Raw genomic sequence first — 17,372 nt, forward strand, 5'->3', positions numbered from 1 at the left:
TAGGATAACAGTTGTCAGCTTCTTTAAACTGACTACAGTCATAAAAAGAAGGACACGTGTTATTTTCAACTGACCGGATCAAAACCATTTAAATTTTGACCATAATTATGTATGTTTTTGTAACATATATTTTTGCACTTGTGTTCATCCGCATTTACAAATGACTAGTTATGATTATATTCATCTTGTTGTGAATGTTGTACTTCGAAGTCAGCAGTACCACATCTGTATCACAGCTATGCCACAGCTATGCCACAGCTATACCACATCTGTATCACATCTATGCCACAGCTATATCACAGCTATACCACATCTGTATCATGACGAAATGTACATAATTGAATCTAAATAAACAAATTGTTCCAACAAAATAATTTTGCCATCCTAATTTACAAAAAAAAGAGAATAAAATTGTACGCTGGAAATGGTGAATGGCATGTACATATTTTGTTCGGTTCCTCTTCCAGAGAAAAACAATCGTATGTCTTGAAGGAGTGATCACTCAGCTAAGTTAGACACAGCAGATCATGTACACCCTTCTTTCCTTCTATAGAGATTATTATATGGCAAGTTTCATATCATACCCCATCAACCTGAGACCCCATATCAGCCCGAGGGTCGAAGGTCAGGGGGTCAATATGGGGGACGAATGCCAGGGGGCTAATATGGGGGTCGAGGGTTGATATGGGGTATGATATGAAAACTGCCATATACTAACCTTTTATCATCTACCATAACATCAAATTGTAAAATGAATCGGTTTGTAAGTGAATGCAATACATTTTCACCTTGTTTGGATGACATCGTCGACGGAAACCTAGCCGAGCAGACGACGCACTAAGGGACGTAACTCCAATTTCTTGCCAACCGGGCTGATATCATTCGCCCATTAAAAATGCCCTGAATGAGATGAAATACGGGTCTGGTTATTACTCCCCCTCTGATATGCCCGTCTCAATGTTAGTGGTGTTGACTATCCAACTTGTGACGGTCACAGTTAGCGGTGTTGACTATCCCACAACGGGATTGTGACCGTCACTGTTAGCGGTGTTGACTATCCCACAACGGGATTGTGACCGTCACAGTTAGCGGTGTTGACTATCCCACAACGGGATTGTGACCGTCACTGTTAGCGGTGTTGACTACCCTTTAGTGTACAGTGCATGTAGTCTATCTCGTAACAGGGTTATGACCGTCACAGTTAGCGGTGTTGACTATCCCACAACGGGATTGTGACCGTCACTGTTAGCGGTGTTGACTATCCCACAACGGGATTGTGACCGTCACAGTTAGCGGTGTTGACTATCCCACAACGGGATTGTGACCGTCACAGTTAGCGGTGTTGACTATCCCACAACAGGATTGTGACCGTCACAGTTAGCGGTGTTGACTATCCAACTTGTGACGGTCGCTGTTAGCGGTGTTGACTATCCCACAATGGGATTGTGACCGTCACTGTTAGCGGTGTTGACTATCCCACAACGGGATTGTGACCGTCACTGTTAGCGGTGTTGACTATCTCACAACGGGAGTGTGACCGTCACAGTTAGCGGTGTTGACTATCCCAAAACGGGATTGTGAGCGTCACTGTTAGCGGTGTTGACTATCCCATAACGAGATTGTGAGCGTCACTGTTAGCGGTGTTGACTATCCCACAACGGGATTGTGACCGTCACTGCTAGCGGTGTTGACTATCCCACAACGGGATTGTGACCGTCACAGTTAGCGGTGTTGACTATCCAACTTGTGACGGTCACAGTTAGCGGTGTTGACTATCCCACAATGGGATTGTGACCGTCACTGTTAGCGGTGTTGACTATCCCACAACGGGATTGTGACCGTCACTGTTACCGGTGTTGACTATCTCACAACGGGAGTGTGACCGTCACTGTTAGCGGTGTTGACTATCCAACAACGAGATTGTGACCGTCACTGTTAGCAGTGTTGACTATCCCACAACGAGATAGTGACCGTCACTGTTAGCAGTGTTGACTATCCCATAACGGGATTGTGACCGTCACTGTTAGCGGTGTTGACTTTCTCACAACGGGATTGTGACCGTCACTGTTAGCGGTGTTGACTATCCCACAACGAGATTGTGACCGTCACTGTTAGCAGTGTTGACTATCCCATAACGGGATTGTGACCGTCACTGTTAGCGGTGTTGACTTTCTCACAACGGGAGTGTGACCGTCACTGTTAGCGGTGTTGACTATCCCACAACGGGATTGTGACCGTCACTGTTAGCGGTGTTGACTTTCTCACAACGGGATTGTGACCGTCACTGTTAGCGGTGTTGACTTTCTCACAACGGGATTGTGACCGTCACAGTTAGCGGTGTTGACTTTCTCACAACGGGATTGTGACCGTCACTGTTAGCGGTGTTGACTATCCCACAACGGGATTGTGACCGTCACTGTTAGCGGTGTTGACTACCCTTTAGTGTACAGTGCATGTAGTCTATCTCGTAACAGGGTTATGACCGTTACTGAAAGGAGTGTCGACTAACTTCAGTGTAATAGGGTTTCCTCCTACTTTAAGCGAGACTATGTGCAGGCGGGTTTATAAGCACATAGGGAACCAAACACTTGTCTTTGTCGTGACGAGCAAACGGCTTAAAATACTCGACTACCCCGTCCCCGATTAAGTGGCTTCGACAGTATATAAAATATTTCGCAACATCATTCGTTGTTTTGCTAGTTTCATTATGAAAATGAATATGCATTTGCTGTGGCATGATAGAGTGATTATCAATGGTACGTCAGCACACGATTAAAAGACACATGATGGCACATACTAATTAAATGTCCAAAACATGCTGGATATCGTTTTATGAAAGACTTCAGTTAACCGTAGTTGTTTAATGTAAGGTTCCTACATTCAATATAATGACATGTTTTATAACTGATGACCTCTCGGTTACCTATACACCAACACTGTCGATGGACTCGACATAATGTCGCTACCCTGTTGACATTGACATGTGTCGGCCCATTCCATTGGTCTCCAACAGCGTCAGTTATAATATAAAATCGATGGTAGATTGTTGATATCAGTTGAGAACATATCTACTGTGAATCTACAAAGTAACATATTGCCAAATAAGTATATCATCAATTCACTATTAATACTTATGTATCAAGCGATACAATTCAAATATGGTCAGCGATTGTGTTGCCGCCAGCGTGACGTGTGAGTCTCTGTTATAAAACATTGACCAAGAAAACGTAGCGTTCACTTCAGTACGTTTGAAATTGATTTACATTAAGTTATCGTCACCCATATATTAATTGTTATGAATGCCTTATGCCCACAGTTCGTGAATTATGCATATGGACCAAGAATATCATGCACACATTGCTTTAAAGAGCGCCTACAGGAAAATATACATATATATAACCCTGACAGCAGCAGCCTGTCGCCGTCGGCACTTTCTGGTTAGCGGTTTTAACTCTGGTTTACATGTCCGTGGTCCAGCTTTATCACATACAGGTTACACAGCTATTACCAATATTCCATAAACCAAGAATGGGGCTCACACATTGTGCCCGTGTAAGGAATCGAACCTGTTTGTTTTTTACTTGAGCTAACGCTTTGACCACAAAACTACATTTGTCAAAGCCCCATCAAGTACCGCCAATGTCATATATATCAAACCAAACTTGTCAAAACGATGCACATGTAGGAAATGGTACCGTCCGGATTAACGGGGTTTCACTGTACTTTCATTAAAATAATCATTTTTGAATAAAATAGAAAAATCTGAAATTCCTTAAATTCCGTATTCCTCAAAATAAATCACTTTATGGCTGATAAAATGTCGATGTGACCTTAATTTTCAACTCGCCCACTCATTCAAAATAATACAAAACTCAATTAAAAATATACATAAAAATCTATGTTTATTGTATTCATCACGGTATAAACTTATATTTACAGATAATTCCGTAATGCTGATGCAATATTTTCATAACAATATCTACCACAACAGCATATGATAAGGCCAAGGGATTCACTCTGTGATTTCTCCTGCTGCAGAGGGATATGAAGCTATATTTTCATAAAAATATCTACCACATATAAGATAAGGCGAAGAGTTCACTACGCGGTTTGCTGCAGGGGATATAAAGGTCATCTCAGGATAAATGCACTTAAAGGTCACACACGCACGCGCGCGCGCAACCCCCCCCCCCCCCCACACACACACACTCTCTCTCTCTCTTTGGCAAACGCTTGGGTTTTGGAAATAGACCTGGGCTGCATGACTTCGACCGTTTTCGAGAACCCGGTTTTCTAAAAGAAATGCTTATGTTGAGGTTCTCTCACTGACCGACTCCACGCTACTTACATAAACGATACATCACATCATTCTTGGTTATCTTAACTTGCCTCGACGAATGGACGCTTCTAAAACTACCACCATTCACAAATGTAAATCGAACGGTTTAATTTAAATTTGGAATGCCATTTTATGAATGAAATTGATCTATTGTAATGCTCGTCTGTATACAACACAACATTCGTGCAGATGGGCCCGCATATGCTAGAAACTGAAAAGATCGCCACTGACCACCAAAGACTGACGGGCTTGTCAGTGACTGAATGAGTAGATCCCGGCAAGTAACCGCCAGTGTCACTTTAAGCTAAATTTACTGTATTTTGTTCCATGTCAAGAAGTTAATTAATTGTTTCCTGGCACAGAAGATTTCTAAAAAGCGTCTTCAGCCATGCATCGTCAATCTGTATCATAGACCGATGCAATAAGTCTGTGGTTTTACGCCGCTTTAAGCAATATTCCAGCAATGTCACGGCGGGGGACACCAGAAATGGGCGTCACACATTTTACCCATGTAGGCAATCGAACCCGGCTCTTCGACGTGATGAGCTAACGCATTAACCACTAGCCTACCCCACCGCCCCCCTTTATGGTGAGAGAGAACAGGCGGTGATAGAAATGCCAGACAATAAAATACATGTGGTCATAGTAAGATTCAAATAGACATACATGCAAACATTCATGAACGCGTGACTAGCCGTTAATATTTAGATAGTAAGCAGGATAAAGCTAATATCATCAATCACTCACAGCACAACTGAAAAGTCACAATGTCATAGTTGATATGATACCGGTTTGAATATATCCCAATCAGCACGAAGTGTCTCTGTTGGTTGCCCTCAAAGAGAAAGACGCGATAGAAGTGGTAAAAGGTCTTAAAAAGAAACTAAAAAGAGTGCCCATGGTCAAGACGTTGTGATAAGTGAGTGAGTTTGGTCCAGTTAGATCATGGCGTGTCAGCTTAATGTGGAAGGAAAACCCGAAGTGTCTACCACTTTGGTGAAACCAACGAGCACGAGTATGGTGCTGACAAACCTGGAAACATAATGGGGACGATCCGGGATTCGAACCCTCGACAACAGATTTATGGCATGCCAAAGGGACGCAACTCTGCACAGCAGATTTGCAAGCCTCAGACAACTGGGCCTCGAGTGAAATTCAGACATCGACAGTGTGTAAGAAGAGTCATCATCAACGACTAGAATGACACTGCAAGTTCGTCAGCTTTGGTCTGCAGTAACGGACCACTAACCGGAATGTTTAGTTAATCTATCTATCGGGTGCACTTAAAATTCTTTTGAGTCGTCTTCACTTGCCACTGCGATATCGGTCGTCATCGTCGACGTAGTCGTCATCGGAGTTGTCGTCAATGCCCAACCTATCCCTCCTCTCTTTCAGCTCCGCTTCAGCTCTGCAATGCAACCCGATAGGAACAGTCCGAAACGTAATCATATTTTATTCTCAGGCACTCGGTGTCATATTTAAACACAAATTTAAAGAAAAGAAAACGATTTTCCCAGCTGTTATACAATACAGGGAGGCAACATTCCAATATTATTATTTTTTTATTTATAGATATTTGCATTAAAGGTAAACTAACTATGTTTGTTTTTTGTTGTTTAAAGCCGCTCTCAGCAATATCCTAGCTATATGACGGCGGTCTTTAAATAATCGTGTCTGGACGAGACAATCCAGTGATTGACATCATGAGCATCGATCCACGCAAATGGGACAAGCTGACATGCATCAACCAAGTCAGCGAGCCTGACCACCCGATCCCATTAGTCGCCTCTTACGAAAAGCATAGTCGCCTTTCACGGCAAGCATGGGTTGCTGAAGACCTATTCTACCCCGGATCTTCACGGGTCGGTACTAACTATGACTTACATTTCATGACATCAACATGAGCTTTAACACCGTTTGCGGCGAAAATGATGCGATGGTTGTATCAAGTAACTGGCACAAACACAATTTTCAGAAAACATTTCGCTCAGCAGTGATCAGTTGTGAGTGAGTGATTCATATTTGCGCCACAGTCAGCAATGTTCCAGCTGTGTGAGGGCAGATGGTCGAGTCTGGACAGACATACCAGTGACTGATATCATGAGCACCGATCAACACCGTCACCCATGGTAACCATCTAAGCACCAATAGTCGGCTCTCACGACAGGCAGGGTATACTAGGGAGCTATACCTCATAGAAACTCCAATGTGGTTATGCTGAGTCTGATATTATACGTTTACCGAAATGCAGTCAGGTTTTATTTATGCACCACGACCCTACTAAATGATGTAGCACCTACTGTTTCAAGTATTTAATGCAGTCTTTGTGGTTGTATATCGTCGCTATCCGCAGGGGTGTGTCGCCGTACTTGTCTTTTCGGTCTATTGGAATGTTTGCGTTGTGAAGAGCGCGCAACGATGTCAGTTTACCAGTCTCTGCTGCACAGTGAGCGGGAGTCCAGCCTGTTTCTGTGCGTGAAGACGCCTTGGCCCCGTGCTCCAGAAGAAGGCGGATCCCCTCCCCAAATCCTATACAGAGCAGTGGTAAGTAGACAGTAAGAAATTAATGAAGACATTTGAAGGGAGTTTCATTTTGACACATAAGCCGAAGGGATGAAGAAACCCATGTTTTTGTGGCTAAAAATGAAACAAACAAGAAATGGTTGTTCGAAAGTGACGTATGTGATAACGGTATCATAGTTGTATTTTGGAAATTAAGTTCGCAGTACTTCGGCGAAATGTTTTCAGCCTAGTAGCGTTCATCTGTCCAAGGCAAGCGTGTCCGCTAGCCTATATGAAAGCCTATATGATTGTGGAACCAGTTGACTTTGACAATAAGGCTAGTGGACGCTCATGGCTCTGGAGTACCGTTTTGATGTTGATAGTTTATATCTATATAGTCAGATCGAATTTACAAGTGTATAATTTATTTTGTCCTGCAATTTATATTGCTATCCATCCAGTGGGGGCACGGCTGGCCCAGTCGTCTAAGGCGCCGCGATTCTCTGTGCAGAGTTGCGTCCCTTGGGCACGCCAGAAACCTATGATTGTGGGTTCGAATCCGGGTTCGCCTCAATTATGTTTCTAGGTTTGTCAGCACCATACCCGTGCTCGTGAGTTTCACCGAAGTGGTAAACATCTGAGACCTGCATCACTTCGGGCTTTCCTCCCACATGAAGCTGACACGCCGTGATATAACTGGAATACTGTTAAAAGCGGCGTTAAACCCAACTCACTCACTCAGTCACTCACTATCCATCCATTATTTATACCATTTAAAGGGGGACGAGCCTGGGGTCAATTGGCAGCCCCAGCCAAGTTGATTAAAGTCATCACAACTACCTTTATTTGTCTGCTACGTCAAATGCTATTATGAATATCAATCCCAGCAGTTGGGACTGTCCAAAATTACACAAAATTACACAATTACACAAAGACAATGTACAAGTACAAGTTGCACATATTATAACACAAAGATCTAGAGCATAGTCCCCTAAAATATCAATACTGATGGTAAACAACAACTTCAATTTAATCATACGAATAACCATTGGTCGATAAGGATACGATTAATGCTACCAATAATTCGATTTTGGGAAAGAGTAAGTTCAATAGTTTATGTCAGTAAAAGGGTGTTCGATATCAATACTACTGAGATCATATTACTTCTCGGGATAATCAATGATAAAACATGAAGAAATGATGTGGCCAAATGTTTCTTGGAATCAACTGATTTGTGTACCTTTAGCGCTCGCCCAGTGCATGGCAGTCATGTTGTGCCAGTCTTCATCTTTCAAGTTGACGTCAAACTTGCCACTGCGCAGGTACTCCTCGAGCGTGTCGTAGTCGCTCACTGCCGCAGCCTCGTGCAGCTCCAGGCCCGCCATCTTGTCTACATCCGGGACATCTGTGTACGGAAAGTTCGGGAATGAGAGAGTGAGGTTGTGGCTAACTCATTATTCTAAACAAAACATGACATTACGAGCATATTTATCCGTGTCCTGTCGTCGAGGTTAGAAGATACCCCGCAATGATGCACTTGTAAAAGAGAGATCACACACATAAGACTGTTGTATTTTCGGATCAAAGGTTTTCGGACATCATACGTTTTCGGACGACCATGTTTATCGCGATTACTCGCGCTATAACAAGGGATGTGGCGTCACACAGACATTGTAGGATAAATACTCAGATGATGACCGAGCGAGATGTTGTTCTCGTTATTAGAGAGAAAACTACGAATGTTTCTTAAGTGTCCGAAAACCCATAACACGGGGACATATGGATGTTAAAGATACGGAAGTTTAGATAGTCTTAACGCGAAGAATAGTTTGTGCCCGTGGACCCAGACTATTCTAGACCAGAGTTTCGCCAGTCCAAGTTCTGACCTCGTTCACTGTATCCGACTTGGGCCTTCCAATCTCCATTTACCCTCGATGTTTACTGAAGACCAAGTTAAACTGGTATGTCTACGGAGAGAATGAGACTGGTGACGAAGAACGATGTTTCCATGACTTCCCGGAATGCCACGAATGGTCACGAACAGACACGAATGACGGGACATGTATTGATCTCAGCTGAGTTGCCTGCATGCGATCAATAACAGAGTATATATCGATTTATTTCTGGCATCGCCCTCAACTCGGATAACCAGTTCCCTGACTGAGCATCGATCTCCCATACCAGCTGATCTACCGTCCCGCTTTCTAAGGGGAGACAACTCGGGGTATGACAATGGAAGGAACACAAATAGGAATTGTCCGTTTTATGCTTACTTAGAATTCGTAGATACATATGTTTTCAATCGTACTTTGTGTTGCAAAATCAAACTGAAGTTTAGAATGTAGGAATAGCCACCTCAGTGTGCACTTACAAATAGTATTGTCTTCTAGTCTATTTCATCAGGGGGCACGGGTGGCCCAGTCGTCTAGGTAGCCGCGATTCGCTGTGCAGAGTTGCGTTCCTTGGGCACACCAGAAACCTATGATTGTGGGTTCGAATCCCGGTTCGCCCCGATTTTGTTTCTAGGTTTGTCAACACCGTGCTCGTGGGTTTCACCGAAGTGGTAAACGTCTGAGACCTGCATCACTTCGGGCTTTCCTCCCACATTAAGCTGACACGCCGTGATATAACTGGAATACTGTTAAAAGCGGCGTTAAACCCAACTCACACTACCGTAGCAATGTAAATAAAGCGAAAAAATCATGTCCATGATCAAAAGAAATTTCTGCTTAAAACACAACCAACCGTACGATTCTGGCGTTATCAATAGGTAGTGTTTATGAAGCACTATCTAGTTGCGGCCATACCCACGGTGGCACACGTCACAAACACATGCAAAGGCAATTCAATTGTTCACCTGAAAAGACACACACACACGGAAATATATGATTCAAGTCGAAATAAGGAATTGCATCAGATAACATTTTTGTCACTGATGCGCCAAATTTGGAAATATCCTCAATGCGTCTACCATAAAACCTCTTGGGGGCTTTACTAAGGTCTTGAATGTTGTAACCCTGATCAAACAATTATGATCCTTTGCACGAAGACCTGTAAATTTAGGGAAGGAGGACCGGTGGATAATATTGACAGCATGAGTATCAAACCACACCGGCGGGATAATATGACACACCAACAGACTGGCAACACATACATGTAGCAGACCCGTGAAGATCCGGGGTGGAATAGGTCTTCAGCAACCCATGCTTGCCGTAAAAGGCGACTATGCTTGTCGTAAAAGGCGACTAACGGGATCGGGTGGTCAGGCTCGCTGACTTGGTTCATGCATGTCATCGTATCGATGTTCATGATGTCAATCACTGGATTGTCTCGTCCAGATTCGATAATTTACAGACCGCCGTCACATAACTGGAATATTGCTGTGTGCGCTTTTTAAACAACAAACAAACACAATACATGTAGCAACCGCCCAATCCTCACGGCTGTCACGATAAGCATTGAGTCCCTTTAATGACCGCGTACACTCACTCCGATATCTACACCATTAAATATTGCCAAAGTACTCACGGAAATGGAAAAAAACAGTTTTTTCGACCACAGATCTTAAATAAATGCAGTTAATATACAAAATATGTAAATATTCAAACAACTAAATTAGTACTAATTGGGCCGTGGCACAAATACAGCGTATCAAATGTTTTTATGCCTTTTTACACGTAAAAGTGTGTATAAATGTGAATAAAACAGACTATTGTGAAACAGGGCATAACCAGGTGTAAGTAGATCAAGGTGACCTATGACACCTTTACGACAGGTGAGAACAGGTGCATAATGCCTATAGTCTGTTTCTGCTATGTCAATTTGGACTTAGTTTTATTTTTGAATGTTGAAAGTGCCGACAAATTACCTCCTGTAAAGTACATTTTGTATTGTTCACTGAGATCAAACTAGCAAATCCAGACTAGTATTTTTCGAGTTGTTTTGGTATTTCGTATTTACAGATATGTAACACTTTGTGTCGATTTATAAATTGAGAAAAACAGTTTTTTTTCATTTCCGTGAGTACTTTTGTTTTAGTTATCAATCCCAACTGGTGTGTGATCAAAGGGGAAATACTCCTCGTGATATTTATGACTTCAGCTAGTCCCCATAAGTCCTCCAGCGGTAGTGAAGTGCAGCAGTCAGCAAATCACCTTTATCACGTCACACACGCCACGAAGTTGACAACATATCTAGAAACAAGTCTCAAGTGTTTAAAGAAGTAATGTAGACTTTGTCAGACACCGTATGAAAACCGAACCACAAGCCGACTAAAAACAACAACTGCATATAGACATATTTACCACTAGGCATGTTCATACATCATTATATCAAAACAGAGGAGGTACGATAAGGTCCTCTTCTGCCCACTGGAAATGTCAAATGCGGAAAAGCTGCGGAACACTTTGAAATGTTGGCGTGTAACTTAAATCACATGTTCCAATGGCCGACAGTTAGCCTCTTTGCCTTTCTTACGTGAAGTTTTCAACTGACATAGTCAAATACACAAATATGCTAAAACCAGTGAAAATGACAGATCTTTTAGAACTTCAAGCGAAAATATACGCATGAACAAGTCTGTGATCCAAGATGAATTGTTTTACCATATGTTAGTGATGGTTTTTTTATATAAAATAATACCAGTACATCTGAAAATCAGCTCGGATCGAAAACTGGCTCATGTTCAAAAAGAAAAAAAAACGCTTCAAGAAAACCTCTAAAATCATACTTTTTTTTAGAAAAAAATATCCTTATATCTGTTCATTTAGTGTTATCAAACATGCAATTGTTGACAAAAACAACATTTAGTTCTCATTCACATGAACACATCTGATAATTTTCATAACAATTTCTAAAAGGAAGCATGACCCATATCCAACCAATGTCAGTATCAACGCATGAGGATGCTTATCCGTTAGTCATGGCGGTGATCATGTATTCGGGTACACATCATTATCATTACTATACGGGTATAAAAGTACACGGGGCGGTCGGGTAGCCTAGTGGTTAAAGCGTTCGCTCGTCACGCCGAAGACCCGGGTTTGATTCCCGACATGCGTACAATGTGTGAAGACCATTTCTGGTGCCCCCCACCGTGATATTGCTGGAATATTGCTAAAAGCGGCGTAAAACCAAACTCACTCACTCACACTCACTATAAAAGTACATGAGAAGGTTTTATGAAAATAATCTATGTTACTGACCATCGAATATTGCTGTTTATCATTGTTATCCCACTCGACCTTGATTAATCTGCCGAGTACTTAGGAAAAGCAGTAGCAACAGGATATAGTATTGTGAAGCCTATTGGGTTCCTCTTTAAAACATCACATCGTCTAAAAATACTGACAAATACAGTGAACAGTCGACGACAATGGATCAACTCTAACCTCAAGAGGGGCGGTGGGGTAGCCTAGTGGTTAAAGTGTTAGTTCGTCACGCCGAAGACCCGGGTTCGATTCCCGACATGGGTACAATGTGATATTGCTGGAATATTGCTAAAAGCGGCGTAAAACCATACTCACTCCCTCACTAATCTCCAGTAGTGGCACATCCACTATATTGTTCGTGTGAATAACGAACAGCTTTAGGTATCACGAACTAATGCTAATATACTCAGAGTTGGCAGACTGACATGCGACATGGTCTTTTCATTTCATCCCGTGAAGGTCCGGGGTAGAATAGATCTGCAGCAACCCGTGCTTACCGTAAAAGGCGACTATGCTTGTCGTAAAAGGCGACTAACGGGATCGGATGGTCAGGCTCGCTGACTTGGTTGATACATGTCATCGATCAAAATTGCGTGGATCGATGCTCATGATATCAATCACTGGATTGTCTGATCCAGACTCGATTATTTTACAGACCGCCGTCATATAGCTGGAATATTGCTGAGTGCGGCGTTAAACAACAAACAAACAAAAAACATATAAATAAATCGTGACTGAGGATGCAATATCACGGCTGGGGAGAAATATTTGTTGGTTTGTTGTTTAACGCCTCACTCAGCACTATCCCAGCTTTACGACGGCGGTCTGTAAATAATCGAATCTGGCCCAGACGATCCAGTGATTGACACCATGAGCGTCGATCTACGCTATTAGGTTACGATGACATGCATGAACCAAGTCAGCGAGCCTGACCACCCGACCCCGTGGGTCGCCTCTTACTATCATGTGTTGCTGAAGACCAATTCTAACCCGGAATCTTCACGGGACTGAGTTTCAAATATTGTATCCATGTAGGGAATCGAACCCGGGGCTTCAGCGTGAAGAGCGAATGCTTTACCCACAAGGCTACAATATCACCCCTGGAGCCCACATGATCAAAAAAAGAAAGAAACTACACTGTCAGTGAAAGTATGACGCAAATAGTAGAATAGGAAGGTACACATACCTACAGATATATACTCTCTTGGATACACATTCAGCGTACAGGTATTAAATATACCTACAACACTATGTCTATTTTTACCGTGGTAAATACGGTAAGCAATCGGGTAGGCGAAGCGAGGCGTATTCCCCAAACACGTTCCTAATTGTGTTAGTTCTGTGTCAATGGACCGCGTCAGTATTGACTACATAGCAGTCACGACCACGTGCACTATGTGGAAACAGCGAGTCGAGGCAGGTCGTCAAACATGCACACATGTACATACAGTCTTACAGAACTACATGGATCCAAATACGGCGGTCGGGGTTTCAGGTGAATAAACAGCATATCTTACCTGGGCAGGTGTCGAAACGCTGTGGTAGTTTAGCTGCCGGCGTGGATTGTCGCCACTCGAACGCTTTATCTTTCCCCTGTTACAGCTGTAAATCAGATACTGCCAACATCATCGTCACGTCAAGTGTCTATATACTAAACCTAAAGTGGGCCCCCTAATGGCGAAATGACTTGATCAAGTCCTCAACATTTCACATCGCTTCCCTCGCAACCAGCATAGACTCAAACCGGTACCCGAGCGTCAATTACTGTTGAATCCGGTTTCGGTGTGGGTATACCGGTTTCAGATTGATTATCATTGTAAGATAAGAAATGGTTACCGACAGTGGAAGCCAAACCGGTTTGTCTAGTCGCGCCTGTCAACAAAGTCGCTACTTGTGTTTGAAGCGATCGATTTAGTTCGATAGCTCCGACGGACGATCTTTGACCTCCAAGCCACTATACTTAATACCCTGGTTCACATGAGAGTCAGGCGGGACTGTGTTTTGATAAGAGATTACAGGGTGTTTATTAGGAAGGAAGTTACCAGTAGAATATTTACCAGGTAAATATAGCTCAATGCAGTTGTCACGTAAACGGTTTTGAAGTTAAATTGATTAGTACACTGCGTATTCGCCGAAGACGAATTTCAAAACACAGGCTTTTCTTCAATCCAAGAAGGGTTACACCATTTGTGTCCCAAATCACGTGACATTTTTTAACCAATTTGTGAGACATGTTGGTGCCATTTCAATTTCGACACTGTACCAAGTTGTAAGACAAGTATGTGTGTGCAGGGAATTGGAATGTTAACTACTGCAACCACATAACGACTCGAAATGTTAAATACTGCAACCACATAACGACTCGGAATGTTAAATACTGCAACCATGCATTATAACGACTCGGAATGTTCAATACTGCAACCACATAATGATTTGGAATGTTATATACAGCAACCACATAACGACTAGGAATGTTAAATACTGCAACCCTCATAACGACTCGGAATGTAAAATGCTGCAACCACATAACGACTCGGAATGTTAAATACTGCAACCACATAACGACTCGGAATGTTAAATACTGCAACCATGCATTATAACGACTCGGTATGTTAAATACTGCAACCACATAATGATTTGGAATGTTATATACAGCAACCACATAACGACTAGGAATGTTAAATATTGCACCCACATAACGACTCGGAATGTTAAATACTGCAACCAAAAAATGATTTGGAATGTTAAATACTGCATCCACATAACGACTTAGAATGTTAAATGCTGCAACCACCCAACGACTCGGAATGTCAAATACTGCACCCCCATATCGACTTAGAATGTTAAATATTGCAACCATGCACCATAACGACTCGGAATGTTAAATACTCCAACCAAATAATGATTTGGAATGTTAAATACTGCATCCATATAACAACTTAGAATGTTAAATGCTGCAACCACACAACGACTCGGAATGTTAAATACTGCACCCACATAACGACTCAGAATGTTAAATATTGCAACCATGCACCATAAAGACTCGGAATGTTAAATACTGCAACCATGCACCCTAACGACTCCGAATGGTGAATACTGCAACCATGCACCATAACGACTCCGAATGTTGAATACTGCAACCATGCATCATAACGACTCGGAATGTTAAATACTGCAACCACATAACGACTCGGAATGTTAAATACTGCAACCATGCACCATAACGACTCGGAATGTTAAATACTGCAACCATGCACATAACGACTCGGAATGTTAAATACTGCAACCATGCACATAACGACTCGGAATGTTAAATACTGCAACCATGCACATAACGACTCGGAATGTTAAATACTGCAACCATGCACATAACGACTCGGAATGTTAAATACTGCAACCACATAACGATTTGGAATGTTGAATACTGCACCCACATAAAGATTTTGAATACTGCCATCGGGGAACGACCACAGATATCTCCACATGCGTGGAACCACAGGCACTGTTGACAACATGTTTACTCTGTAGTGTATGATAAGAAAATATCAATCTAAATCTGGCGGAAGGTGTTCTACTGCTTCTTTAGGGATTTCTCAAAAGCGTTTGACTATGTCAAGCATCCTCATCTGTGGCATCGTGTCATGAAATACGGACTCCACGGAAACGTTTCTACGCAACATGTATTCAAAGTTACAGCTGTGTTTATGAACAGAGAAGCCTCAAACTGATGTCTTCGAAGTTTGCATGGGTGAAGCCCATTTCCCGGTGTCCCCGCCGTGCTATATCTGGAATATTGCTGAAAGCGGCGTAAAACCAGACTCACTCACTCACCTATATGTACAGCTTTGAAAACCATCAACGGCGTGGTTCTGATACAAGTCTGGATTCATCCTTTGTGTATACTAAACCTTCAATTGAGTCTTTTGTAAATTTTACGTCTTCTAAATGTAACTTTACAATTGTACAGACATCAAAATACATATTTAAAGCAACAAAGCTAAATAAGTCACTTCATGAATATTAATACCATGTGTTTTGGTTACATTTGTGAATGTTTATGTACTGATATGTGGTGTGGCCTTGAAAACTGAAAAAAACATATCGCATATCATAACCACAATTTCGTATCTATCTAGGTAAGCATATATTTATCTATGTTAGCATGTAAACAACAGCGAATCCGGTCATTAAGTTAGACCTATGCCAGTTATTTCACTGAAATATAGGAAATAATTATCGGATGTAGATGCGATAAATTCTTCATAAGGCCAATTTTGATTTTAAAAAACCCTGATATTTAAATAAAATCGTGAAAATGACGTATGCTACCATGTAAAAGAAACTGCTCTAGTCTTTAGTAAACGCTCATTTGTGTGACTCGCGAGTGTGCATGGAAGGAAACGAAAGTCAGAGAACGCGGCGTTGTCATTTTCTGAGCACGCATAGAAGTTATAAGTGAATAACTTTGCAAAATACATGGACCTTTTGGACTTACTAAATATGTTCACTTTAATAATCCATTTGAGGAATGATGAAAGCATAATTCAAACTTACCTCTCGTTTAGTGACCGACCATTTGATATTCTGGTGCGGGCCTGGGATTTTAGAGAAAAAAATATGCTGTCCAAGAAAAAGCTTAAAAACCCCCATTTCACTTCAGGCTGTTTAAAAAAAAATAAAAAAATGGTCAGCTACAAAAAAATACATTGTAGCAAGATGGTTTGTTTTATATTTTTTCTTAAATATTAAGGCTTATAGTTTTAGTTTTAGTTTTAAATATCTGGTTTTGCAGCTGTAGCTTAAACACATCTAGTCGGATATTGTTTATTGTTTACAGTATCCGAGTCCCCTCCAGAATATCCAATTGTCAGTCCATTACATGCACTCAATATAACGATGCGAAATAAGCTACACAGTGAAAATATGCGACAACATTTTCGCTCGAGAATATAGATCTATCCAAAGAATTTCGCTAAATAAAATGAAATATTTCAGATATTGACTTGACACCTGGTGGTGATTGATAGCCTAGTGGACCATAGCATTGATAGGTAAAACACTAATTACGAACGTTACTTAATTGGACGTTTTAATGTCTCTGTTGTCACCGTTCACCTCAAAGTTTATGAAATAGCTGCGAAAAGGCGTTCCGAAGGTACACTTAGAAAAGGAGGATCGATACCTTAGTACGCGAAACGATGAATTTCAACAGTGGCTTTGAGCTCCATGCATGCATCGAACATTCCAGCACTGCCCCGAGCTCACGGCCTATCACGTGACTCATTTCGCCTAAGTGATTGGTTCCTCGGATTGTCGTGAAC

The 17,372-nt window shown here is 41.9% G+C and overlaps 1 protein-coding gene across 1 annotated transcript; it reads right to left on the reverse strand.

Moving 5' to 3' along the window:
- Nucleotides 1–4,202: 4,202 nt before the first annotated feature.
- LOC139479907 (ankyrin repeat domain-containing protein 66-like) lies at nucleotides 4,203–17,313 on the reverse strand. Its single transcript, XM_071262826.1, has 5 exons — nucleotides 17,234–17,313; nucleotides 13,569–13,653; nucleotides 8,082–8,246; nucleotides 6,640–6,868; nucleotides 4,203–5,747 (listed from the first exon to the last, which is right to left on the reverse strand). Exons 3-5 carry the CDS (start codon nucleotides 8,224–8,226, stop codon nucleotides 5,645–5,647), a joined length of 477 nt encoding a protein of 158 aa, XP_071118927.1. The 5' UTR covers nucleotides 8,227–8,246; nucleotides 13,569–13,653; nucleotides 17,234–17,313; the 3' UTR covers nucleotides 4,203–5,644.
- Between the last annotated feature and the right edge of the window lie 59 nt (nucleotides 17,314–17,372).

This window comes from Haliotis cracherodii, unplaced genomic scaffold (assembly GCF_022045235.1).
Source record: "Haliotis cracherodii isolate W230 unplaced genomic scaffold, xgHalCrac1.p SCAF_4, whole genome shotgun sequence".
NCBI lineage: Eukaryota > Metazoa > Mollusca > Gastropoda > Lepetellida > Haliotidae > Haliotis > Haliotis cracherodii.